This window comes from Colletotrichum costaricense (genome assembly GCF_030867565.1).
Source record: "Colletotrichum costaricense strain IMI 309622 chromosome Unknown Scaffold_8.1, whole genome shotgun sequence".
Taxonomy (NCBI): Eukaryota; Fungi; Ascomycota; class Sordariomycetes; order Glomerellales; family Glomerellaceae; genus Colletotrichum; species Colletotrichum costaricense.
In genome coordinates, this window is record NW_026848237.1 from 1,533,590 (window position 1) to 1,560,139 (window position 26,550).

At 52.4% G+C, this 26,550-nt stretch overlaps 8 protein-coding genes across 8 annotated transcripts; 4 read left to right on the plus strand and 4 right to left on the minus strand.

Moving 5' to 3' along the window:
• Nucleotides 1–1,314: 1,314 nt before the first annotated feature.
• CCOS01_08551 (uncharacterized protein) lies at nucleotides 1,315–3,043 on the minus strand (the record flags this gene model as incomplete). Its single annotated transcript, XM_060456712.1, has 4 exons — nucleotides 1,315–2,294; nucleotides 2,372–2,400; nucleotides 2,629–2,971; nucleotides 3,019–3,043. 4 exons carry the CDS (start codon nucleotides 3,041–3,043, stop codon nucleotides 1,315–1,317), a joined length of 1,377 nt encoding a protein of 458 aa, XP_060312986.1.
• A 3,766-nt stretch (nucleotides 3,044–6,809) lies between these two features.
• CCOS01_08552 (uncharacterized protein) lies at nucleotides 6,810–6,962 on the minus strand (the record flags this gene model as incomplete). Its single annotated transcript, XM_060456713.1, has 1 exon — nucleotides 6,810–6,962. One exon carries the CDS (start codon nucleotides 6,960–6,962, stop codon nucleotides 6,810–6,812), a length of 153 nt encoding a protein of 50 aa, XP_060312987.1.
• Nucleotides 6,963–7,768: 806 nt separating this feature from the next.
• Nucleotides 7,769–8,065, plus strand: CCOS01_08553 (uncharacterized protein; the record flags this gene model as incomplete). The annotated part of the gene is made up of 2 exons (XM_060456714.1): nucleotides 7,769–7,847; nucleotides 7,917–8,065. The coding sequence occupies 2 exons, from the start codon at nucleotides 7,769–7,771 to the stop codon at nucleotides 8,063–8,065; spliced, it is 228 nt and encodes a 75-aa protein (XP_060312988.1).
• Nucleotides 8,066–11,013: 2,948 nt separating this feature from the next.
• Nucleotides 11,014–12,701, plus strand: CCOS01_08554 (cytochrome P450; the record flags this gene model as incomplete). Its single annotated transcript, XM_060456715.1, has 4 exons — nucleotides 11,014–11,223; nucleotides 11,273–11,558; nucleotides 11,608–12,213; nucleotides 12,277–12,701. 4 exons carry the CDS (start codon nucleotides 11,014–11,016, stop codon nucleotides 12,699–12,701), a joined length of 1,527 nt encoding a protein of 508 aa, XP_060312989.1.
• A 3,309-nt stretch (nucleotides 12,702–16,010) lies between these two features.
• Nucleotides 16,011–18,179, minus strand: CCOS01_08555 (uncharacterized protein; the record flags this gene model as incomplete). The annotated part of the gene is made up of 1 exon (XM_060456716.1): nucleotides 16,011–18,179. The coding sequence occupies one exon, from the start codon at nucleotides 18,177–18,179 to the stop codon at nucleotides 16,011–16,013; it is 2,169 nt and encodes a 722-aa protein (XP_060312990.1).
• A 1,602-nt stretch (nucleotides 18,180–19,781) lies between these two features.
• Nucleotides 19,782–21,539, plus strand: CCOS01_08556 (uncharacterized protein; the record flags this gene model as incomplete). Its single annotated transcript, XM_060456717.1, has 9 exons — nucleotides 19,782–19,920; nucleotides 19,969–20,136; nucleotides 20,184–20,375; nucleotides 20,425–20,517; nucleotides 20,563–20,694; nucleotides 20,749–20,862; nucleotides 20,916–20,956; nucleotides 21,004–21,164; nucleotides 21,212–21,539. The coding sequence occupies 9 exons, from the start codon at nucleotides 19,782–19,784 to the stop codon at nucleotides 21,537–21,539; spliced, it is 1,368 nt and encodes a 455-aa protein (XP_060312991.1).
• A 965-nt stretch (nucleotides 21,540–22,504) lies between these two features.
• On the plus strand, nucleotides 22,505–23,483 carry CCOS01_08557 (short chain dehydrogenase; the record flags this gene model as incomplete). Its single annotated transcript, XM_060456718.1, has 2 exons — nucleotides 22,505–22,611; nucleotides 22,715–23,483. The coding sequence occupies 2 exons, from the start codon at nucleotides 22,505–22,507 to the stop codon at nucleotides 23,481–23,483; spliced, it is 876 nt and encodes a 291-aa protein (XP_060312992.1).
• Nucleotides 23,484–23,704: 221 nt separating this feature from the next.
• CCOS01_08558 (uncharacterized protein) lies at nucleotides 23,705–25,199 on the minus strand (the record flags this gene model as incomplete). The annotated part of the gene is made up of 2 exons (XM_060456719.1): nucleotides 23,705–24,905; nucleotides 25,108–25,199. 2 exons carry the CDS (start codon nucleotides 25,197–25,199, stop codon nucleotides 23,705–23,707), a joined length of 1,293 nt encoding a protein of 430 aa, XP_060312993.1.
• Nucleotides 25,200–26,550: the final 1,351 nt, after the last annotated feature.

Sequence of the window (26,550 nt, forward strand, 5' to 3'; positions counted from 1 at the left end):
TCCCTAGACCAAGCCGACCCTTATAAACAACTCAGGTGCTAATACGCGTTTCCATGGAGCGGTCTGCCAACCGTCGTTCGCCTAGCCGCACCAATTGAACCGTTCTTCCTCCTTTCAGACGGGAGCGAAGAGAATTTACAAGCATAGCGCACCTTTTTACAGCCATTGGTATTAAAGCCCTCCCAAAAACATCGCCGAGTGCAAGATGGCATGGCATTAATAGGATATTGAGCTTCGCAAGACTTGCCAACCACTGAAGTAGCAAATACGTAAAATAGGTGCGAACATTATCGAACTCATAGAACTTGCGTGTAGGGGTGAGAGACAAAGCTCAATCAAGACCTTCTTTCCCGAGATAATTCCCTTGTCGGACGTAGAGGGAAATGAGGAGACGCATGTAGCTCTCCAGTCTCTGCTCTAACAGCTGACCGCGTGTCGAGAAGCGTAGGTAGATAATGAATAGAGATAGCCGATATGCCCTTCAAAGGAATATTTAAAACATACTATCACATCCAGTCTAGGCAAGAGCCGAGCCAGTCGAGGGTTCTCTTCTGGCTATTATCATTATAAACGTAAGTGAGCATTCATCACGCTAATATTTTCAGCATACCCACTACATCTTAAACCTTCAATCATATCCTCGGTCCCAAATATGTTTTAGGCGGGTTTCCTCGCTCAGCAATAACCCGTTCACAAGTAGACCTAGGCTTATCAAAATACTGCTCAGTCGATCCTTTATAGCCGTCTTACTTAAGTTCCTACCGCTCGGAGCCTTTCTTCTCTAAAAGCTTATAAAACAAGGCATATAATATCAGAAATCCAGGCATACTTTGATACCGTAGAAGCTTTGTATCAAAATTATACAGCAACTTATAAAACAATTTAATGGGCATACTACTTAACTAAAAATAGCTTTGTCAGGTTAGTTAGGTCACAGTCTTGCGATATAGGTTCATTCATTATTACACTGCCCCAACTTCCAAGAGAAGCTCTTCAACGGTCAGATCTAGGCTACTGATTTGGGACAATCTCGAACAGCACTATTATTACTGCGAGTGACTTCTCGCTTAATCGTCGTTATGATTTTCTGACCTCCTTCAACGTATAATTAGCGCTTGTCGAATTCTAGCGGGCTTCACTGACAATTTATACAATTCTAACTGATGCAATTCTGGCATCAGTAACTACGTAGCGTTGCACTTTGCGGCTCTTCAGGCGACTGTCCAGATCCTTGCGACTATATGCATTCGGAGTTTAAAGTGAGATAAGACTGCGAAATGCGATCTCAGTCTCCTCCATCTTGAGTTTACGCGATCACACTTCCTCATCGGAACCTTTATTGCACGTGCAATTTTTGCAGTGGTGGCGCCCCTTCGTCCTAGTGGGCCACGCCTTCCTAAGATAACCCTCAAAGCGGTGCCTATACTCGGAAATCTCGCCCGAAGAGATGATCCAGACCAACAAGAGCCCAGTCACTGGAAGTGAAACGCCCCAGTAGACCCAGAAGAGTCTCTCTCCCGCAGCGAAATCCCCTCCCATCGAGAATATTGCCGAGATTATTGAGAACGGGACAGCAACCGTAGCCAGCTTGGTCAATTGCCCCGCGTTTCGAGCTTGTCGGTTGTTTACAAAAGAACGTTGCATGTCGGCCCATGTTCTTAGCGTGCCCTCAACCTCTTGCAGCCTATCGTCAACTTTGTTCCAGCGCATTTGTTCCACTGCGACTCCCTCAGTAGAATCCTTGACTGAGCCAAATGTCAAAGCCGTACTGCCAGAATCTTCTCCCCATTGGTCAACGTCGGGGGCAAGGAAGCAATCTTTGATGTGTTTGATGAGAAGCCTTTGTTTGCAGATGGTGGGTCCCTTATTCATGATATTCTGGTAGGCCTTGCCGTTGGTATCAAAGGTGCTTTCTAGCCGTTTTACAGCTGCAGTGCTGCTGAAGTCCCTCCATTGGGCTTCGTCTCTCCAGAGCTCGTCATAGAGTGTCGACTGATTGCGGCAGGCGGAGTCTTCCCAGAGTGAAAGGACCAAATTTCGAACGGGCACAGTCGCGACAAACGGATCTCGCAGCTCGGAAATGATACCGAAGTTTCTATCATATGCCCAGCGAAGGTTTTCGTACATCATCCGTGCATGTGGAGCGACGCTTGATGCATCATTGGCGCCGACGATGACCTCTCTGGTGAAATACATTCGGTCGTATCCAACATCCGACAGACTGATCCGATCGGTCTCCTGTCCTTTCTTCAGCTTTCGAAGGGTTGTCTGCCGGGGATCCATAAGGATGACAACTCCAAAAGAATATTATTAGATACGCTCGAGAAGCAAGTTTGGGGGCCTGATAACTCACTTGTCCAGCCAGACTCACCATGCGTCATGCCCCAGAAAGAAATGAGACTATAGAATAAGATAGATGACAATGCCGCGTTTCTAGGCAGGACTACCTTAAACCGATCGAAAGCCCCTACTTGAATTACACTTTCGGTGTCTTCCTGCTTCACCGTCGAGGGCGCTGCTCGGACTTGTGGAACAGAAACTCTCCAATATTTGGATCGTCCGTATCGATTCCGGACCTCATCAACTGGACTAAATCGACTCGTTTCATCACAATGCGCAAGCCAAAACTCTGGCGGTATGTCGAGCTTGACTCCAAGCATCTCCGCCATCCGCGGGTCCACATCTTCCAGTATGATGAGCCTCCTGAAAGGCTTAGTAGCATCAAACGCCTCATCGAAATGTAAAAACAAGTCCCTGGCGCTCAGTTCCTGGTGTGCCACATCACATGGAACAGGATGTGATCCAAAGTTGCAGACATAGAACCTGGGCACATTCTGCCGAGACGTGGTGTCCCATGGATGACTGAGACCGAACTTCACAAAACCCTCGGCAACGGCTTCTTCAACGCGAGTCTGATATCCGGCTGTCAACCGAATCATCTCACGATTCTCACCCCAGAACTCCTCGCGGCCTGTGTCCAGTTAATGCCCTGAACGAGAAAAGGAGTGGCAGACTGACTTAATGGCACGAAGTTGATAGACATAATGTTGAGCTTGGAGGACGAGAGTTGCAAATGACTTTCCCGACTTCACTCACGCTCACGGCAGCGGTTGGTCCTGGGACGGCTTTATATCGTGGCGCAAACTATGGCATTTGATGCCTATCTTGCTGATGACTAGCGTCAGTCTCGGCGGATTTACGACGTCCTTTCTTTTGTTCACGATCGTTTCTCGCAATAACCCAAACAGGATACCAACAACCTGAAAGCTGCATTATTGTGGGCCGACTAGCGGTTCAAAGTGAAACACAATTTCTGAGCTGAAAGAACCCCCTGCTCTAGTAACTGTCAGCGAGCCTCAAAGTCCACGTCCTCGTCACTCTCGCGTTTAGATAATTTGACCACGCAGTATGCAACTGGAACATCAGTGGAGTTTTGGCGACATGCATGTCTTTGAACTTGACCCCATCACGAGCGGTATCCTTTCGAGAAGACTTGGCCTGGCCAATTAGACTCTTGCATTGCCGTTTAGCTGGCGGCGATCATGCCCCCGTTCCTTGTAGCCTGGCGGTTCTTACGACACCTGGGGGCATGTGGTAAGCAGCACTTGCACAAAAGGTCCTGGACTCTCGCTGAATATCAAGAGGATCCCTCACTGTCAGTTCATATTTTAACCTTTGGAAATGGACTCTGCATGAAATCGTTGGTGCATGGTCGATCCATGAAGTGCGTGGTCGGAACAACAGAAGGGATAGCAACCTCCAAACATGCTGTTCTCGCGTATGCGCATCTCGGGCAGTCAATGGTCCACGCAACTCTCAGACCCTTACCAATCAACCCTACCAGTGCCCGCCTCACTTCGGACAGCATTTCCACAATCGCGGCGCGTCCTTCATGCCAATTGGACAAAGGGTACTGTATACCCTGAAGTGAAGCAAAACACCAAGCCAATAGCCGATATGAATTGTCAGAAACCACCTTAGCTGCAAGTCTCATCACCTCCAGCTGAGACTGCAGGTATCCCGAATGAGCCAAACCCCATCAACACTATCAAGAAGGGGGGGGGGGGGGGGGCAAAAGAAACTATGGCAGCAGCGACCCGCATCCACCTGGTCTTCCGGCACAACGCGTGAACGCCAAAATCCATACCCTCGGGACAACTGTAACCGAATCCATAGTACAGATCCTCTTTCTTAGCCACCGAAAGTGAGACTGATAAGAGACTGTTAGAGTACTAGGCAGAAAGGTCGACTTAGGGGGCGGTCCGGGCCCATGCAAACGAAGTCTTCTCCTCTCGTCACATACGGCCCGTCTACGTCTGGCGGTATAGTGCGGGCCGAGGGAGAAACACTTCACTGCCCCATATATTACAGACTTACACCCAACGGAGGAATCGTGGGCTCTTCCCACCAACTTTATCCTCCAGGTTCCACATACCACTACGCAGTTCAACATGCGATTATTGAGCTTCGTGCCAGCCGAAAAGCCTTGCTCTACCGGTGTGTATACCAACACATACCTTCCAAGTTGAGGTTAAGTATGCGCAGCCAGTCAGTAGAGGAGAAACGATGTACGTACCATAGACAATCATCCAACTGAGGTCAGAGTCCGAGGACGCACGACTCCACGGATGCGGCTCGACCCATAACCGACCACGACTCCCTTAATCACACTTAGTGGAAATGGGAAATGGGGAAGGAGCAGTGGCAGGTACAGAGGCAAAAGAACGAGTCAGAGGATGCAGGTTGCAAAGTCTATCCTGACTCCGACTAGGAGCCAAAGTTCAGGTACCGAAGGAGAGTAAAAGTTTGGGTGTCACGGATGGGATGATTGTACATGTAACTTCGAAAGAGATCCCACTTGCCAAGACAGAGACATAGATGCCTTCAGACTGGTGAATTTGGTACTGTCTGAAGAGGGAGCAGACGACTGTTCGTTCTAGATTTTCTGTGTTGCCTAGCTGAGATCATCCCCTTCATATGGGTGGGCGGTGCCAGCGTATCTATGGGCAATGTGTGAGTTTAGATACACATCTTCCAGAGATTGATCTGGTTTAATTTCTTGACCTCTGCTGGTCTGGTGGAATCTCGTAGCAGACAACTTTCGACCGAAAGGCTGCTCTGTTGATCGATACCACCAAGCTCATTATCAACTAGCCACTATGCGACGTAGCTAGTCTTGCCACCAAGCTGGGACTCTCTTACACGCCGGCGCAAAGCTTCACTTTCCATACTAAGCAGACAATTTCATCCTCCATTAATACGTCTCGAAGAAAGTCAGAATGTGTTTGATAGCTTGTCTTCTCTCATTGCACCGAACTCTGTCGAGTCTCGGCCCAAGGCTTGCGAACAGGTTTCAAAAGCTTCAGTGGAAATGTCAGGCAGAAAAGGGTGCCACGGGGTCGAAACCCGCAAACCAGGTACCACATTTCTATTCCCAGCACAAACATCAAGTGATGTCCGCCATCCGACCAATGCGGGCAAAACTATCTGCCCGCATGCCTATCGACGTCCAAAGTTGGGTGTGAACCCCGACGAACGCAAAATAATTCTCCGAGGACGTAAAAGCCAAAAAAAAAAATAAAACGTGAAAGGATCTACAAAACCGGTCGAACGCGCGTCTCCCATGTTCTAATTATCGCACACAGGCCGTTAAAAGGCTTGATGAACCCCGGTTTGGGATTCAGAAAGTGTGTGGAATACAGCTTGCTGAAGATGGTTGCTCTTTCGCGTCTTCCAGCATTCCCGCTGCCCGTTTGGCCGTCCGCCCTGGTGCTTCGGCCAACCATCCTGACCACTTAGTGCATTGGTTCCTGAGCATCCAAGTCAGGCGCGCGCGGATCAGAGATGCGACGCTCCACTAGCTGAAATCGTGAGCATGGTAGGATCTTGTCGCAAGCAATCACTGAGAGGATTCTTATTCTTGGAACATCCCATAAGTCCTACTCGTTCGCCTCAACCCCCGGAAACCCCAAGATAAGTTTGCTGTCAAGCATTGACGACACATCTAACTTCAGTATCTGGTATGAGACAGAGCTCGGGGTCCAGTCACAAACTCAGAAACTGGTCTCAAGTTTAACCAGTTTATCGGGTAATGTTTCCCCAAGCGACCTGTTGCTAGTCAGTCTCCCGGACTTGAGTCAGCTCCACGCAGACTCGGCAGGTACCCGAAATACCTTCGTCAGAATGTGAATCTTGAGACAAACAACACCAAAAAAACATGTTAAGCAAAAGTTCAACCTCCCACGATGGAAATCGCGTCAAAAATATGGACGATCTGGGAATCGAACCCAGGACCTACCGCATGCTAAGCGGTCATTATACCACTAAACCAATCGCCCATGGCATGATCTAGCCCGGACTTGAACCGGAGACCTTCAGTGAACAGCCGAAGGTTTATGAAACTCTCGAGATGTTAGACTGACGTGATAACCAACTACACCACCAGACCAATTGATTGATGATAGAGTCGGCGAGCAAGCGCAACATTAGGGCAGGGTTGTCGACAGGAACCTCCAGGAAGCTAGGCGGAACCCGGCAGGACGGATGCGAGTGAGTGGGTCCAGGGTCTCCGGGCGGGCTGGTCTACCGAAATTCCAGACGACCAGGTAGTTGGGACCCATGATCAATGACCTGCGTGCCCATGGGCGCCATTGCGCGGAGTAGGCCCGTTGTGATATTGCCAGAAAACATGAAGCTTTAGGGCAAGTTGACGGATTTATGCGTTGTATGCGATGTGCTGACTCGTTATGATGGCTAGGCCTCAGAAGCCAGCCAGCCAGCCAGAGTCCTGGTGCTAGATGAAGTGTGTTCTACTCGTGTGACACCATTGTGTGAGCTTGATGCGAGACATGAAGAGACTGCCATTGTGGATTGTTAGTACTGTTGGAGGGGTCGAGTGAAGAGACAAGTTGTGGGGTGGAGACAGCCCCAGCACACACTTGCAATATATCGCTCAATACCATAGTTCAGTCCGAAGATCGTGGCGGACATAGCTCAGTTGGGAGAGCGTCAGACTGAAGCGGATCTGATCCGGAAGACTTCAATCAATCAATCTGAAGGTCGTGTGTTCAATCCACACTGGCCGCATCTTCGCTTTTTGTTGTCGCGCGTAACTGGGGGCGTTTGCTGTGATGGTGAATTTCGCCGAACACGAAAGCGGTTGCTGTCCTTTTGTCTATTTCGGTTCCGCGTATGTGGTAAGAGTCAAAAAGCATTAGGCTTTTTGCGGCTCTGTGAGAAGGGCCAAATAGCGTCTAGCTAGCCGGCCAGTGAGCAACGTCATACGATCGAGATAGATGATGGTTGGTGGTCAGTGAGATGGTGTGCACATTGTCTTCGGGAGTTGACACCGAAGTCTGGCTATTCATAGGACTGGCTGAAGGAATGATTGCTTCTGGGCCCGAAAAGCGCTCTACATTAAGACCAGATCGTGATCGTAAATGCCCGCCCTCTGTTCGTCTATCCACTAGTTACCGTCGTTCGATCTCGTGGCCTGGTATTCGATACAAGGTGCGTCATAAAGAATCAAATGCTCCTAGGTCATGGCCAGCGCAGGCTCGTCCGGTCGAGTCGCTCGACAATTGGGATCGGGTTCAGATGGGTGGAAGTTCAGTCGTTCGGTTGGATTTCCACTTGTGGAAAGGCTCATCGCTTGCCGCGTATGCCAGACAAAATGGGCGTCCCCAACCGGTCCGGTCAGTGCGAAGATTGGAGCGCGTAACAAACATCAGCCGGATTTCGCGCGTGGTAACGCCGGAACTGGACAACAATGCCCATCAGCGGCGGCTTTGGACCATCTGACGAGGCTGTTAAGCGGATCGATAGTGCCCGGACCGCATTGTTCTCAGGTTTGCGAGATGTGTTTCTAGTCGCCACCATCGTGAGCAATGGAAAAACACGATGCTGAGCACACGCAGTCCTCCTCGGTGCCGTCGGCTCCGTCTCCGCATTTTCCAAATGCTTCGCATTATACCAGACTTTCGAGGTGTGCTGGCCGGCTGCCGTCTTGGCAGAGAAACGCCGTTCAGGCGAATCCAAGGAAACTTCTGTCATGGGTGGTGGATAGAGGACGGGTTTCTGTAGAGCTAGCTACCATGCCGTCTCGAATACCAAACATGGAGCCAGCGCATCGACGTACCCGAGGCGGGGCAGGAAATCCCATGGGCAGGAAGACGAGAGCCACGCCGACTGGGTATAGGCTGAGAGAAAATCATGTTCTCCCAGGGCTGACCGTGGCTCAAGGGCGAGTTAGTTGTAAGTTTATCGTCTTCTTCCTTGCCTGTTATACGTGGCTGCGTGTCGGACGCGCTCAGAGTTGCGGGAAGGCACGTCGTTGGTGTGGTAGCTTTCCCATGCAGATCCCCCTCTCGATTCCTTCGTCATGCTAGTCCCGGAGTTAGAGGGGCCACACATCGCACGCGCGGCCACCAGCAGGCCTCGCCTGCTCCCCAAGTCCGGTAGCAGATTTGCAGGCGATCTTTGTGCACTGCCTTCCCGGCGACAGTGAACGGCCGCTACTGGGCATGCATGGATGGAACCGGCCGGAGACGATGACAGGCAGGCAAACAGCTAAGCATTGCGGGCTGTCGGTAAATCTTGCCCTAGCTGAGGATGAACCCTGTGCCTATTCTTGGACATCATTCTTGGCAGGCCATGCGTTTCTTCATGGCGGCGCAAACATTGTGTGTGCTGACAATGAGCATTGACTTTGGTCTGGTTGTCGGATGCAGAAAGAGGCCGTGATGATATCAGTTGCACGGAGAAATCAGCGAGCAGGTTTGATGCATTGCAGGGAATGGGAATGGGGTGTGTGTCGAAAAATGACGAATGCCCCAGACGGAGATGGCGACGCCCATGACCATGGCGTCCTCAAGAGACACCCAGCGGCAGGATCCGAGACAAGGCTGTTGTGTTGGTGGTGGGATGCCTGGGTGCCGTCACAACGGTTGTTTGGTGGTGTTGAAGGCGGCTCAAATGGGCTCGTAAACGTCGTATAAGGTATATAGTAACTTCAGTAAGAGGAAAGTTGGTGATGGAGGGCCTGTCTTGCTCTTGACGCGGGCGGCTTTAGAGTTTAGGCTTGGCTCGTAGGAGATCTATAGGTTGATTGCGATATCGAATCTCGGATTTGCCAGACACGTTGCATTGGGGTGAGGGGGGGCGCGGGATCAGGGAGATCCAAGAGTGAGGGAAAGGGGACGACGCAGCAGCGAAGAAGCTTACTGCAAAGCTAAAGATACGGCGCTTCGAGAAGGAGAGGGCGACAGGGCCTGACTCTGGTCGTTTGGCTGCTGTGGTCGTCGTGTCTGGGTGGGTTGAAGTTAGAAGTTGGTCGGAGATGGGATGAATGTGGAGGAATTGCGCTACACTAACAATTTCTGGCGCGTCTCGGCCAGTAAGCGAGCCGAGAGGAACCCCTGCATCCGTGCCAGAGTAGGCAAGTACTTGATGGGTGTTCCTGCAGGTATTCCGTCCGTGCAGGATTATGTGCAAGATACTTGGTGATACTCTTAGAAATGGTGAATAAAGTAGAGTAGGAGGTGTCCCCTGCTAAAGGGGAAGGATTACCTAAGACGCTTGTCTCACTCTATTCTTCAGTCTTCAGGGCAGGCGCGGAGCAATCGAGATACAAGCTTCCATTGATTGATTGTACTTGCCTGATTGTAATAGGTCGTCACTTAAGGTACATAGTGAACACGGATCAAGGTAAGGTACCTAGGTATAACCAACGCTTTGGCATGTGCCGGTCGCATCCTCTCTTCCTCATCAAGTTCATCAAGTTCTTGAACCAGTGTCACCGCTAGATTCCCGGATTGCCCATCCCGGGTACTAGATCAAGTGATCTATCCAACGCAGGGACGCCAGCACGACAGACGACTATGGGAATCCAAACATCCGTCACTCGGGCAGGCTCCAATACAGGCTCCAGCCCATCAGCGGCAAATGTTTGGGGCTCTTCTTTGAGGCACGGGTGTGGCAGCAAGCTAAAATCCGGAGGTGGCAGCTCCCGAACGACTCCTGTTGACCATCCATGTTTCAGATGCGCCTGGCAAGTCCGCGAAACCGCCCTCGAGTCCTCGACGCCCAAGGAAGCAGAAGTCGATCACGTCCCAGTCGGTCCAAACTCCCAAACCCTCCGAATTTCACTCGTGCCCGGCCCAGGCGCCAGGTCAAGCTTACCCGTTCTCGACTTTGAAATCTCCCTTTCTGGCCTTGACTGGGTCTCCAATCAGACTCGAGGTCGGGGTTGGCTTGTCACCTTGTGTTGTGTCTTGCCCTGGTGCCGGGAGGCAAGCAGGAAGCCCTGCTTTGCCTGTGTTGCATCTCGTCTGTGTTTCTGGTGTGTGCACCTGCGCCTGTGCCTGCGCGCGCGCCGCTACGATGCGTGGCTAGCATCGTTTTCCGATTTCACTCCTCTCTTTTTCTTTCCATTTGTTTTCTTTTCCTTCTTTTCGCTCTTATTTACACTCACTACCTCCTCCAACCCGTTTTCTTGCCCTGTTTTCTGCTCTGTTTCCTCTCTGGACTTTTGGGGCTTTGTAGGAGAAACATTCGAGAGTCGACAAAGCAACTACACGCTGGACGACGGTTGAACGACAGGGAAGCAGACAACGGGACGCGGTCACAGCAACTCGGCTTTGGGTCAACATTCATCACTAGGAGCACTCGTCACTTGTTCTTGTTAATTCCGAATACTCGAGCCATCATTGGATCATCGACATCGCACCAGGTCCGGCTGGCAATCTATTCATCTAATGGCCAATGTCTTGAAGACATACCCAAGTCGTCACACTTCCCTCTCCACCTCGGGAAGTCTCTTAACACAGACGACTTCTACTTGTTCATAATACCGACTCGATTTGATTTCGGGGCTTCGCGTTGTCCTGTCGTTGGCGCTGGATCGATACCCTTTAGACTTGTTTTGAGGAACAGTCCTCCATCTACTTTCTTTTCGAGCCACATACGACGCCCACGAGCGCCGATATAACACACCTCATGAACCAGACAGCGACCATGTCGTCCATGCCAATGGAACTCAACCTGCCCCGGGTGGTGCCCGGTGGCCAGCACATCAGTTATTACGTTGCCATCAGCGCGATGCTAGTGGTAGCCTGGCTCTTCCAGTCGCGAAGGCCAAAATTTCCCGACATGCCCTTCTACAAGGCCGCCAAGACGAAGTGGATGTTTGACGCCGAGACGTTGATTTGCGACAGCTATGGCAAGGTATGATGCGTAAGAAGTCCATATCGTTCAATTGCTGACACCAATTCAGTTCCGCGACACTGTATATCAGATTAAAGCGACGGAAGGTCTGCAGGTTCTTGTACCTGCAAGACTGATTGGCGAGTTGAGAAGCTTGCCAGAAGAGGTGTTGAGCGCCACAGAGGCCGTCGACGAGGCCATGTTGAGCAGATATACCAACTTCACCCTCGGCAACCACGCCGACCTACTGTCTACACTTGTGCGGTGCAAGCTGTCGCAGAACTTGGCCAGGCTTGTGCCCCAGCTCAAGAGTGAGCTCGAGTACGTTGTCGCCACTGAGTTTCCGAATTGCAAGGGTAAGTCCGTCAGTCAGATTTTCTGCCTCGCCCAACTGACACGTCCCAGAATGGACACCAGTAAAGTTCCAACCCTTCGCGCTACGAGCCATTGCACGGATCAGTGGTCGGGCATTCGTAGGCCCCGATGTCAACCGACAAGAGCAGTGGATGGATATCAGCATCAACTTTGCCATCCACGTCTTCGTCGCTGTCGTGAAGATGCAGCTCTTCCCGGAGTGGGCCCGACCGATTGCGCAGTATGGAGTTTCGGAGTTGCGGCAGATTCGCAAAGACGTTGACAAGGCTACCGCCATGCTGAAGCCCATCATCGATGAAAGATTAAGGGACCTGGAGATGCCTAGCTTTGAAAAGTCTCCCGACGACTTGATTCAGTGGCTTGTCGAAGCCCTCCCAGAGGATGAGAAGAGAGACGTCAGGTCCCAGGCGCACCTCCAGCTCATCCTCGCAGCTGCGTCGATCCACACCACGAATAACCTGGTGACGGATTGCATCTACGACCTAGCAGCACACCCAGAGGTGCAGGACATGCTGCGCGAAGAAGCTCATCAAGTTCTTGAAGTGGAAGATGGCTGGGCGAGGAAGGAGAGCATGGCGAAGCTGAAGAAGCTCGACAGCTTCATGAAGGAGACCCAGCGGCTCGCCGGTAATATTAGTATGTTCCTCAGCAGGCTCACCAAGCTTTCACCCTCAGGGTAACACCACTAACACGTAACAGCCTCCTTCATCCGAAAGGTCGTCAAGCCCATTGACCTGTCCGACGGCACCCACCTGCCGCCCGGCACAAAGCTCCTGGCTCCGCAGGCCGGCATCTCGCACGACGAGAGATACTTTGAGAACCCAGATACCTTTGACGCGCTGCGCTTCTTCAAATTACGACAGAAGTCCGACGAGGACGCAAACAGGTGGCAGTTCACCAGCATTAGCGATACCAACATGAACTTCGGCGCCGGGAAGCACGCCTGCCCGGGCCGCTTCTTTGCCGGGAACGAGATCAAGATGGTGCTTGCATACTTTTTGCTCAACTACGACATGAAGCTCAAGGACGGAGAGACGAGGCCGAAGCCGATGGTAATGGTGATGAGCAAGTCGCCTGACCCGAATGCCGAGGTCCTGTTCCGGAGGCGAACAGCTGCGGCGTGAGGCCCGACGTCATGTATGGGTGCCGAGTTGCATTTTACATCTAAAAAAGCATTAAAACCATATTTATCATGAAGCCGGTGGTCGAAAACAGCCAACCGCAAAACCAACAACGAACAGATTACCCCCGTGGAAGCAGACGCGGGTTATAACGCATACATACACATTTATCAAAACCTTACCGGCGTCGGGGCCTGGAGCTCCAGAGGAGTCCTGGATAGGCTTTTAATTGGAGGCTTGCTTTGCCGCCCCGTGGAGGAGATACCAAACCAAACATATGTATATTAGCTACAAAAAAAGACACATAACTATCATCAACGATCATTGCTCTGGGCGAAAAGAAAACAAGGCGGGTGGACATGGACAACATTTAGAAGCGAGCACAGCGATGGCAATAGCGGACGATGGCTGAGGTGTAAACCTTCTTGTCGTTGTGGTATTAGCTAGCATTCGGAGGCGAGGGTCCGGAGTGATGGCATACATGGACAGATCACTACGCAACAATGAAAACAAAAATAAAAGTAAAAGAATTTCAAAGCATGAAGTCCCGCGAGGATTCAGGTATCGTCAAGCAGCTTGAAGATGCAAGAGCCTGCTAGAGAGAAGAGTCGATCCAAGCCAGTGCCCTACTGAAGCGCAAACCCAGCCCAACCAGTCATCAACGAGATAAGCCTTGTTGGCTAAGTGGTATAGCGTCTCACTAGTACCTAGTGACATGAGAAGATCGGCGGTTCGATTCCGCCACGAGGCATTCATTTTGCAATCTGTACCGATTTTTCCGTGCTCAAAATGTTCTGCTGTTGTACATTCATTTTGCTTCCATTTTTTGCCGTCTTCAGTGCATCATGGTTCTCGGTCGTGGTTATATTATATGTTTGTGTCTGTGTGTAGCGGGCACCTGGTCCGGCTACCGGTCTCTAAACTAAGACTACGTACCTTACTTAGTTAGCCTTGAGGCCGCGTCGTTTTTAAGGTTATCTGTCAACGCTCTCGACATGGGGAATCTCGAACTCGGATTTTACCTACCTTATCGAACTCGAATCTCACCCAGCAAAGGGTAAAACCGTTTCTTGTTTCTAATTCATCTATCATTACTCAGTCATTTTTCTACAGATACGGATACCTCACCTTGCCCTACCTACTTGGCTCCAGTATCTGAAGCAGGGCGTAGCGGCACACACCGAGCAAGGTCAAGCCACTCCCGCCCCTCGTTACCTGCAGGGACTTTTCTCCCCCAGGTTTCCCTCCTCTCGACAATTGCCGACCTGGCTACCCCTTACCATACGGATTGCACTCATACATAGAAGCCGAACCGACGCCAGGTTCGATCAAGAGGACCAGTGCCAAAAACAAGACAAGGCAGGACAGGATAGAACAGGCTCTACTTCACCAACCATGCCCCGCAAATCAACAGAGTACCGGGTAGTCCATCACAGCTCTTCGTAGGGCTGTCTGTGGCTGTCGTAGCGCTTACTCGAGAAAGGCCTGCAGGGCATGCCACGATGTGTCTGCGTTCATACAGCATCCGGGTATTGTCCGTAGGATAGGATGGGCAATGCAGGTTCGTTTAACCGACGCTGACTGCGGGAGGTGACTTGCATACGGGCGCGGCAGCCTGCCTTGCCTTGGCTTAGTAAGGTAAGGTAAGTAAGGTAAGGTTGTGTGCAGCATTCGTCACCCCGTGGGAGCAGGCTGCGATCCTCCTGTCCTGCCCGCCGGGCAATGTAGACACCTAGGAAGATACATACTCACAACTTCCAATCATGTGTCTCCCTGTGTATTCCGTGCTTCTGTCTCCTCCGTCGGACCAGCTCCTGTCAGTGACGCATCCGATGACTCCCCTCAAGAAAAATAGATCATGAAGGCAGCATCAGACGAAGATCCTGCTGCCCTTCGTACCACTACTCATGGATAGATGAAATCAAAACCCATAATGTACTTCATTTTTTTTTTTTTTTCATTTTTTTTTCTTTGTTTGAAAAGTCCTGGTTACCTAAGACAAGGTCAGCTCAGGGCAATGCGGTAGGTTGGTACCTCGTAGGAAACAAAGAGGAATTGGAATTTCCAAAAATCCATGTTTGGAAACGAATTCCAACCGTCATTTTCAGCCCTACAAGTCAAGCTTGATTCGTTCGTCGCTCTGCCGCATTTCCCTAGTAGCTCTTCTGCTACCTATACCCTACCTCACCAACCTACCTACTCAAATTCCAAAATGCTGACTTGAACCCACCGCGCCATCACCTCCAAAATTCCAATCCCGCAAAACCTGAAGCTGACGTCCATCCGCGTCCCGAACCTGCGTCATCGACAACCTCCGCGATATGCATGCGCGCATGCATACCATAGAAAGTTCGAAAATGGTTGCCGCGTATGACAGACAGCCACAACCTTTCCTCCAGCCTTGGGGGACCGCGTACTCCGTGTCCGTAGCGATACGCTCGATAAAACAAAGAACCATCACGTATTATTCCCCCTCACCTCTACCCAGACAAGTCCATCAGAAGGTACTCCATAAGCGGGGTGGGATAGGAAATGGCACGATAGCTACCTAGCTCGCATCATCGGCGTAAATCACATGCGCGGTGCCTGCCCGCCCACCCATCCAACCCCCTCCCCCTCTCCTAGGTAGGTTCTCCTCTTCACGCTTGCTGCTCCGCTCTCCGCATCAGACCCGTTGTAGAACGCAGTGCATCACCCGTCGCGCGATAGTGCCCATGTACCAGGTACATCACCTGTCACATTGACGCCAAATTTCAGCCGTTCTTCGTCGACATGGCTCGTCCCGAGATGATTAGTGTGGGGTTCGTCTGTTTTTTTTTTTTTCGCTCCCGCGCGCTAGCCTCGAACATGAGGTGGTGCACTAGGTACCTTAGACCGTCGTCAGACATCGGCTGAACGGGCCTGGCCTGGACGATACGAACCAAACAAAACTGGATTGCTCGTTGGTGTCAGGTTTGTCACGGGCAATGGGATACACCATTAGCAGATAGGCAAAAACCACCCCCGTATGTGTATTCAACTAGAAATAGAACAGCATGCCCCCAAAACAAAATAATCCGGTATTGGTAACCCCTTGAATCTCAATCAGCTCGAAAGATGCCCGCTCGGTTATTTTTACATTCCATCAAAACTGGGTCTTCAAAGGGTATCAGTATGCCGCCCAGACAAAGCAGATCCATCGCTCCAATCCAAAATACAGTCTATCATCCTTTATGCCAGGTCTGTTTCCAAGGCAATAACATGTGGGATCTGGAACCCAAAACAGCAGCATCCCAACTGAAGAAAGCAAACAAACGCGCTCGCTAGGCAAGATCAATAAACTTCAGTCGACCGGCTCGCTTCCTCGGGGTATATGCGACGATTGCCACTCGACCAGTCTTCCGTCGCCGCTCTCGATGGTGCAGAAATGCGCACCTCGCGCTCCGGAGGAAGAGACGTGTGTTCCGGCGAAGCCTCGCGCCCCGGAGACACCATCCCACTCCCTGTAAGCGGGCCAAAAAATTCCTTCGGCGATTTGACAGCACCGTCTCTCCACCAGTGGTACAAAACGTCTTGCTGCCACTTGTGTACGTTGCCAATCCTGAGCCGAAGAGTGTGTATGAACGTTGAATAAAGAAGTTCAACAGCAACTGGCGAAGTACGCAGCTGTTGCAGAAGCCACCGCGTGATAAAATCCGACTTGTCCTCTTCCTTGAATTCGCTAATCAGCCTAGAAATGCCCAGCTCCTTCTGAGCCGCTCGAAGCTGCGGCAGTGTAGCCGGGTCCGCCGCGTGGATCTTCGCAGCACGCCTCACCTCCTCAATGGCAGTCACCGGCTCCGGCCGCAGTACATGGTCTGGACGAGATAAGAGTTCGGAAAACCGGCTATGGGCCAGGGATCCAGATCTTGGGGGAGTGTTGTCGAGCGCCATGTCTTCGCCAATAGTTGGGTCGAGAGCGTGTGCGATTTCAAAGGACGGGTGCTTCTTCATCGCACCATTTTCTTCGCAAGTCCGCTTCAGCCTGGAAACCTCTTCTGTCAGGCGATCCATGTCCTCCCGCTTCTCGCGCTCCTCTTCCGGGTATTCGTCCATGAATTCGACTTCTTCCGCGCTAGGCTTCATCCCGGTCGATTTCTTAACATCCATGCTGTACGTGTATTGCCTGTGGTACAGCAGGAGATCGTCGTACTCTTCTTTGGCGTTGTTCAAGTCCCCGATGGCAGATACAAGGTCTTGCCAAAGCGGATGGGCATCGTCGGAAGGCCCGTGGCGGGAAATACCGGTGAGTTCATATGGTATATCAGGTTGTTCTTCAGATTCGTCATCCTCGGAATCCTCTTCTCGCATCCTTGGCCGGGGTTGTCTCTTGCTACCAGCGGCCAAAAGGCTGAAGAAGCGTGTCTCGGTATTATTGAGGCCTTCCTCTTCTTCATCTAGCGAGACCTCAAGTTCCTCGTAGTCAACTTCGAAGGTGTGGTATTCCGTTCGAAGTGCCTGCATCTCGGCAAATCGTGTCTCCAACGTTTGGTCAGATGTTGCAGATAGACCACGCCGACCCTTGACAAGAATTGGGCGCAACATGTTCATGAAGTTGTTGTCGGCTTCATCCTTTCTGCGACGCAGGTCCCGAAGAACCTTACGCCGGCCAGCCATGTCCTGCTTTAGAAAGTTCACCCGCTGACGGCGATGCTTCATCTGTACCCATAGCTCCTGTACACCGTCGTCCAGGGATGCCATTGACGCCACCGAAGATGCATCAGAATCGACGAGGCTGGGTACGGAGCTCCGTGAGTTCTCAAGCCGAGAGACTTTGTCCGTAATAGAGTCTGTGATATGTTTCCTCTCTCGCTCAAATACCTGACGATCTTGCACAGTGGGCATAAGCGGTGGAAAGACCACGCGATTTTTTTGTTCAAAGTAATCTGCCTCTACTGAGCTTGTGTCGTCGTCTGAGCTAGTGTATTCGTGATGCCATGAGCCCGATGATAGAGACATGGACGGCGAAAGGCTGCGTTGCATCGAAACCTTTGTCAGCCCTCGACCCCTGAAGGCAGCATCGAGGTTTGACGGCGGCGGCGGCGGCGGAGGTGGTGGTGGGTGAAGGAGCATGATGGGAACGGGTGGCCGCGGTCCTCGGGACTGCGGAGGCGGAGGCGGAGGGTGAGGTCGTTTGTGTCCGTGACTGGCCCGATGGGATAGAGGACGCGGTGTATTCGGGCCTGAGGATTGAGAACCATGGTGTTGTGACGCATCGGGCTTTTGCCATGTAGATGGGGCTGCCATCAAGGGGCCAAGAGAATTTGGTCGTGTCAACGTCGGAGGAGGAGGTGGTGGTGGTGGATATGATCGTGAGAGTGGTGATGGCATGAGCTGAACGCTTTCGGAATAGCTAGCATCAATAGTCGTTGCTTCGGATGGAATGGCATGCTCGTGGCATTCGGCATCCCCTGACAAACTCGTGGCGGAGGTCCGTCGTCTGGGGCTTTCGGTCGTAGCCATGAAGAGAGGCTATGGTGCGTACTGGTCGTGGAATAGTTCCATCGCTTGGTAGGGTTTGATTATGCGACAAAGGGAGAGTTCGTCGTCGACGGTCGCTGGAATGAATTTCGAACGAAGGATGTGACGGCTCGACTTGAGAATGTTGTGGGCGTAGTCGACGCGGCTCGTTCCAGTCACCACCTTCTTCAGGCAAGGTAGTGCTAATTACGGATGCATGCCAGCAGAAGCAGGCCAGCAGGAGAGGCAGCACCAACCTAAACAGCAGCAAGAATGCAACAAACGTGGGAACAAAACGATGGGTGCTGACCGAGACGAGCAACACCGTTGGAGGAGCCCCCTTGAGCCTTTCTCGGTAAGCGGATCCACTTGCCTCCCGTGTGCTAGCCCCCTTTTGCATCTGCTTCCTGTGCCTTTCGTGCCTTCCCAGCCGTTCAGCGGAGACCAACCAGGTACCTATCTGTGCTCTAGGAGGGTACGAGAGTACGTACTGCGGAGCTAGCTGCTGCCGTCCCGACGCTAGTCCCGATATGTGTCAGCACCACAGCTAATGAGCCCGAGCTTCCGTGGGGGGGCTCTTCTCGGCGGTCCACCCAGGCAGTGACAAGGACCACCGCGCACCACTGGCACCACTGGCAGGTGGACACGGGCAGCGCGGGGTCAAGTCGAGCAGTCGTCGCTACTGGTGGGAAGTCATCCCACACCAAAACACAACGGGACGAAGAAGCGCAGCCTGGTTCCATTTGTCTCTTTTCCAATCACTTCGTACCGGTACAGAATTTCAATCAACACGCGAGCCAACCGCCGCCGGCCAGCAACCTCTTCGGGCCTTCATACAGCCAGGGGTGGCGTCTCTTGGGTTGCACACCATACAATGAACAGAACGGAGACCAGGGTGTGCAAGCGGGTGCCATCTGTGAGACCACCTCGCGGGACTGGAAGAGGAGAAGGCGAGCCTTTGGGGCCGCCGTTGTTTCTTGTCCACTTTGCTCCACGTACCTACGGTGGGAAATACTCGATGGATAATGAAGTGCATTCATTCGGCTTATCGACCCCGGGTCCATAGACCATACTGTGGCAGTCACTTGGGAGGGTAAACTCGGGAAGAAAAGGCAACCGTGCCGTGTCACACCCTCTTCTCGTCGTTCTCCGTCTTCCGTTTCCTGTCTCACGCTCTCCCGTTGACCGATCTTCTTCCTCACACTCTTTCTCTCAGCCTGGCACCGACATTCCACCTCAGTACATCCCTTTAGGATTCGAAGCTCCTGCAAGACGATGCAGGCTCTGTGAAGGCTCATACCCCCCTTCCTGCAAGAGTACTGTCGCTTTTGCGCCAGTCATATCTCGCAAGATACGTCACGCGTTGCCGCGCAGCTACTTCAACCAATTAAGCGGGCACTCCTTTTATCCTGTCGTGGCCCCGAGGCCTCGAGGCCCGGCTTGCCTGTCGAGGTCCGCTTGTCTGTTGTCTCTTTCTTCTTGAGCCTCAAGCTTACACTATCACCAAGACTCGGTCTCCGTCCCCGAACCCGGTCTTGCGCGGAGGCCCACCCATGATCGGCGCCGAAGTTCGACCCTCTCCAAGTGTCGACACAAAATGCAATCATGCACAAGTCGAGCAGGTCAAGCAAACACAAGTCGAAGAGCGGAGGCGGCAGAGGTGGGAGTACATGGAGTGCATGGAGTGATTGGCAGTGGAATCCAGACTACCAGAAGAACTACAGGTACCGCATGAACAGCAATGGTGAGTCATGAATCGACGTGCTATTGCGAATGCAGCTGACGTCTAAAGGCGAATACGACTATGAGTGGCAGGATATTGCGATGCCGGCGCCGGCGCCGCAAGACGATTTCACGCCCCGAGCAGTAGACGAACTCACGGAAACCATGGACAACCTCGATCTGCCACCTACCACCGAACACAGTTATGGCTATGAGGGACAGGATATCGAGCATAATGGTGAGTTGTGTGACAGCATCGCATAGCTGGGACTAACCCTGCTGCAGATCCATCCTACATGTATGAACCTTCGGCGACATCCCAAGGCAGCTCAGGTAGATCTAGGAAGGGAAAAGAGACAGCCTACGCCCCAGATCCACCCGCTGAACGAAGTCCTTCACCTGAAGACCCTCCCCCGCCGCCATTAGATCCTTTCTGGGGCGCAAAGGGTGGCACCACTGGGCTACAGGATGAAGAATGTAAGCGAGGTTGATCTTGTGAAAAACTGTGCAGCTAACAAATCCAAAGTAACTCCTCCGCAAGCTGGGGCAGAAAGCCTATATCACGAGTCTGAGGGATATGGGACAGCTCATGATCCAACTACGGCTACATACAGTCAAGGTGAGGCACTCGGCTTAGGGATCTGAACCATGCTGATGTCGGCAGACTCTGGATACGCAACGGCGGACCTAGATGACTATGATGATCCGGTTGTGCAAGAGGCTATGTCGAACCGCAACGAGATGTATGGGACTTCCGGTCACGGCGGGTCATCGACGGATCCCGCATATGGTACAGGTAAGGAACAGGCATAGTCCTCAGTGCCATCCCCATGGCTGATTACCCAGACAGCTTATCCAGCGTACGAGGAGGACGACGGTACGGCAACACCAAAGGGCCGCCAAAGCCCTACACCATCCTTCGACATAAGCGGCACTCATGGGTCTGCTGAAGATCTTGACCCTCGTGAGTGGACATATGCATCTATACCTCGATTCACTGACTCTGACAATTTGGAGGTTACGTCGTTGAACCGTCACACAAATTCCGGCCCGGATCGGTAGGTTACTTTACACAGTTATGAAATCACTTGACTAAGTGTGATAGGTCTTCAAGGTTCTATGGTCGGAGCCATCCGGCTCTCACGCCGCAGGGAATTCGACAATATCCGAAAAGCAGCAGATTCAAGACCAGTTTGGAGGGTCTGTATTCATCGGTTTCAGGCGCTTCATTGTCATTGCGAATGACGAAGGGCACTGCACCTGCGTGTAAGTCGGCCTAATTTATCATCTGGAAGTTTTCGCTGACAGATCAGGCCAATCCTCACGTATCAAGGCAAAGCTTGCAACAAGAGGGGCGTAAAAGCCCACAAGCACGGCATGATCTACAGCCACAAGCCTCATCGACCGCTTCGCGATGAGCCAAAGCTTGGATTCCCACCAGTCCGGGCCAAGATCACGATAGAGGGAGAAAAGCTCGCCAAAGAATCGCGCGTGAACTACTCCAAACTTGTCACGGTTGAACACAACGTCAAGGTCTTCTTCATCGGCTACATCAGCCCGGACGACTTTGAAGACGTCGAATATGCCGTCGATGACTGCTGGGAGAAGAAGACCCGAGCGAAGAAGAAGTCAAGAAAATAAGCAGACGCCTTTATCTGCAAACATGTTTGCGTCTCTGTCACAACTTGTGATGGCAGCACATTTTAACAAATTATACGTTTTGGGAGGAGCTAGGCCTACCTGGGCTCCTCTATCACGATGAGACGACAGTCTATTTTGCCGACAACCCGGCTCATTTACTACGCTATTATTGCGGAAGCTATGATATGATGATTCACATGTTGTCAAACATTTACTTGGATTTATCTGGCATAAGATTGTTATTCACAGGGAGTTGGCAGCATTAGCAGCATTGATGCAAGCTCAAACAACAGTGGAGAGCATGGGAACAGGCCATGGTCAGATTGCATTACTAGAGTCTCTTTTTTCTCTCATCTCGTGTGGATCTCGTCAACACGATCACGACTCTCATCTATGTGCTATTTATTCCTCAACACTGAATTACCAACCCTACTTGCTCAGCCTATGCTTGTGAAGTACCCTGCATATGAATTGTGATGGGGCTGCGCCGCAAACCCAGGACGCTGGGTCCTAGAACAATGCAGCCGTACCTTACATGGAATTTACAATTCCTGTCTGGTGTTTTTGCACTTTTGCCCCTAGGATTCCAAGAACCCCAAGGACCCCAAGGCAGCGAAAATGCAAAATGCTGTGCATCAGTAATCGGCCCCGACCGCACGCTTTTCCCCGGTGTGGGCCTGGTGTCTGGGAAACTGGAGCTAGCGGGACAGCCGAGGCTCGGTATCTTCTCCCCCGCAAACGTCACCGCCCGGGGTAAGGTCGGTTCTAAACTCTGGGGAAGACACGAATTGATTGATTAGCTGTACGGATTTCCAATCCCGGGCCCCCTTTTCACCTTCTTCATCCCCCATACTCTTCATTTTATTCCGATCTTCCGACCTTCTGTCCTTCTAAACTTGCTCTTCTTCATTAAGACCTTTGAAACAATCAATTGAATCACAGGAACCCCGGAGAAATCATCAGCAATGGCCGAAGCACAGCTCAACGACTTTCCCTCCCTCTTCTCCCTCAAGGGCAAGGTCGCCGTCGTCACCGGCGGCTCTCGCGGTCTTGGTCTGCACGCCGCCTCAGCGTACGTTCAATCTCTCCTTCTCTTTTCTTGCGTGTGCTCTTTAATCCGTACAGGACCATGGTGAAAGGAAACCTTTGACTGACGATGGAAAAAAAAACAACAGCTTCCTCCAAGCCGGTGCCTCCAAAGTCTTCATCTCCTCCCGCAAGGGCAAAGCCTGCGAAGAGGCATGCAAGGCCCTCAACGCCCTGCCCAACCTCCAGCCCGGCGCCGTCGCGATCCCGATCCCCGCGGACGCGGCGTCCATCAAGGGCGTGGAGCACCTCGTCGCCGAGGTCAGGAAGCACGCCGACCGCGTCGATATCCTGTTCGCCAACGCGGGCGCTACCTGGGGCGAGGCGTTCGATACCCACCCGGACGAGGCGTTTGCCAAGGTGATGGATTTGAACGTCAAGGGCGTGTTTAACACCATTCGGCTGTTTACGCCGCTGCTCGAGAAGAGCGTGGCTGCGAACAAGAGCGCTGGCGGCGAGCCGGCAAAGGTTATCATCACGGCGTCTGTTGCGGGCTTGGGGGTCGGTACGCTGGGCAAGCAGGGCACGTATGGGTACAGCGCCAGCAAGGCCGCCGTGTTGCACCTCGGTCGCAACTTGGCGCTGGAGCTTGCTCCCAGAGGGATTACGGTGAATTCCATTGCCCCCGGCTTCTTCCCGAGTAAGATGTCCAACGGGTTGTTGGAGATTGGCGGCGGCGCGGATAAGATTGGCAAGGGGAACCCGATGGGTCGGCTGGGACGGCCGGAGGATATCGCGGGCGCGGTGGTGTACCTTGCTAGCCGCGCGGGTTCGCATGTTAACGGGGAGGTTATTGCTATTGATGGCGGGTCGTTGTGGCAGAGGGGGGAGTTGAACGTTCCTCCTAGTAAGTTGTAAGGAAGCTCCTGAGTAGACTGTGTAGATGGTGTGTTGCTTTTTTGAACAAGAATATGTAATTGCCTCCCATCAGGGTTCACTTTGCCTGTACCTCGAGTCTATCATGCTACCGTGATGCAGTTAACTTGCACTGCTGACCCCTTACATCCCGTCAATATGTACAGATTGATAACAGAGCCAAGAAATCAGAAGATCGAGAGGGTTCAAGACAGCAACAAAGTCTACAACGGCTTCCGCGCCACCCAAAAACTCGCCCGGTACGTGGTATGCAACATACTCTCCCCATCATGGATATACGGCGCCGCGATCCCCGTCTCCCTCCTCTCCACCACAAAACCCACCTTCTCGACCAACGCCATGACCTCGTCATCGCTCAACTCGAAGCTCCCCGGATCCGCAATTCCCGACGAGTTACTCGCATCGTGGTCGCCGTCACCGTCGGTATCGCGCCCGTGGTTTCCGGGGGCATTATTCTCAAAGTGCCACAGCAGGGGCCCGAAATTGATGAGGAGACCGCCGGGGCGGAGGGCGTGGTGGATCGTCTCGAGGTAGCGGATGAGGTTGGGCGCCGTGTCGAGGAAGAAGACGGTCGCGACGGCGTCGTAGGCTGAGGCGTGCTCGGCGTCGGAGTAGAGGCAGAGGAAGTCTGCGGCGCACATTGACATGCTGCCAATCCCTGCGCCTCCCGATTCAGAAGACTGCTGCTGCTGCTGCTGCTGCACCCGCGCGAGTTCCGTCGCCGGGTGGATGTCGGGTACGGCGCAGCTCCGGAGGTGGTTCTCGCGCGTGCGGTGGTTGGAGAAGGAGTGGACCCAGGGGTAGATTTTATGTTGGCCTGCTTGTTTTGTGCAGTTCAGGATGTAGGAGGAGGCGAGGAGCTGGTGGTAGGAGATCTCGTTGCCCTCTGCGTCGTGGCCGTTGAGACAGAGATCGAAGACGAGGCGGCCCAGTCCTGCGCCGGGGACGAGGACTTTCAGGGGTTCCGCGGCAGCGACGTTGGCGTCTGTCGTCGTAGCAGAAGACGACTGCCGGGCCTTACGCTCGCGATCGAGGGCTCCAAGGACAGGACCGTAGCATATGCTGCGCTCCTCGGCGCCCTCTGCGGACCAGTCGCGGTAGAATTGGCGGAGGGTGCTGCGCGCCTTATCGGTGTCGCCGTGCTTTGCGACGCCGACCCAGTTGTCCGGCAGTTTGGGTTCCTCTGTCGAGTTCTCGTCTACGAGGTGGAAGGAGCGCAGGCCGTTGTGGGCGATGGCGCGGGCGAGCTCGGCGTTGGACTCGATGGCGTCGTCGGTGCGCTCGAGGGTGTCGAGGAAGTTGAAGGGCGGAGCCGCGAGCATCTGCCAGTGCGCCTGAGGCAGGGCGTAGAAGGATTGGCGGCGGAGGTGGGTTACGTTGAAGTGTGCCACTTTTGCGTATTGGCTGTAGGATGGTTAGTGAGTTGAAAGGATTGAGGTCGTGATGGTGGTGAGGAAGATGAGAATAAGAGTGAGGGTGAGTTCCGTTCGTTTGGCACGTCAGGGTGAAGAATCTCTTCCGCCTTGCGGGACTCGCCCGTGATATAGCAGTGGTCCCCTCATCCAATTGCAGAAGAGGAAGAGAAAATAGAGCATAAACCACTCACAGAAATGAGTCGAGGGCACAGAAAATGACCCTCGTCTCCTCCGGATCGTCAACCGTGTTCTCCATGCCGCTCCATTGCTCGTCGTCCGCCATGGCTGGCTAGTCTGGCTTTCCTTCCCCCTATTTCCTTCCCTCTCAGATTTCTGCGCGTAATCCTTGCGCCGAAAGAAACGGCGTTAGAATTTCCCAAATTGCACACACCAAGATTCGAACGCCGGTGAGATTTCTGAGTTTTCCCGCGTTTGGTATGCTCGATAGTGATGATGGTGTTGCGCAAAGTGCCTCTGATGAGGGGCACCGATTCCGAATCACCCCTGCTCAAAATCGCCAGAACACTCTCAACAAACTTGAATAGTGATCGAAAGTTGCTTGGCGAATGATATGCTTTCCGCGTTGGTACGAGTGAAGCAATTGGTCCACTCCGGACTACCGAAATCGTTCGAGAGGCAAACAGGAGCGCGAGCGAAAAGGGAGGTTGAAGAAAAAAAAAGCAACCCGTCAATACCCCGCGGCGTCGTTCCTCCCAACCACCCCGCCGAAAAAAAGGGTCCCCTCCCCTCCCCCTCCACGCCCCGACAGCGGCCGGCGGCTGCCGCGATCGCTCGGGCCTGCAAGGATCTAATGAGTTACCGGCACCAACTCATCGTTCAGGTTGTGCAGCAACCCCCGCCTAGAACACCGTGGGGCTAGAAACTTTATCGCTGAAGGTTCCGCTTACCAATTAGTAATGAACTCGGTCGGACACCGCAACATCATGGACTTGAAAACAGTTCCATTCATACTTTAGTGGGAGCCGAGCTTACAGATACACACCTCCAGATAAGACCATGGGTTGTAAGAACATGGCTATCTTTTCCTCTCTCTACAAGTAAATAATATTAGAACGGGGCGGTCAACGCACTGGATTTCATTAGGCTTAAGGCAGGTAAGTTGCCCCCCCTCCCTCAGTATCCGTACATAGCAGTAATGACCGACTGCGTGGAAATCATTCAATGACACGGATAACGGTATTTCAAAACCACATGTGGACTCAGAACACAGCAAAGCTTGAAACGTGCCAAAATCTATCACCGCTATAGACGAAAAGATCAGGTTTGTGGAATACAAAGCTTCGTGGTGTATAACCAGACATTTCAAGCTAGAATGAGCATACCCAAGAATTCCATATCCGTCTCCAAACCTTGAGTTAACAACGACGACGAATGGCGATATCAACTACGAATGTCCTCGCTCACATCATAAACCTCACTTGACTTCACTTCAACATCGAACCTCAACATTTCAACTCACCTCGACATGACACTTCAACACTACAATCCCCCCATCATTATCACCCATAATCACAGCTGCGTAACACAATTACTGGATCCTCATTTCATTGCTTCAGCCCAATCATCAATCTACATGATCGCGTTGCTCGCGTTGCTACTCTACACATCCATCC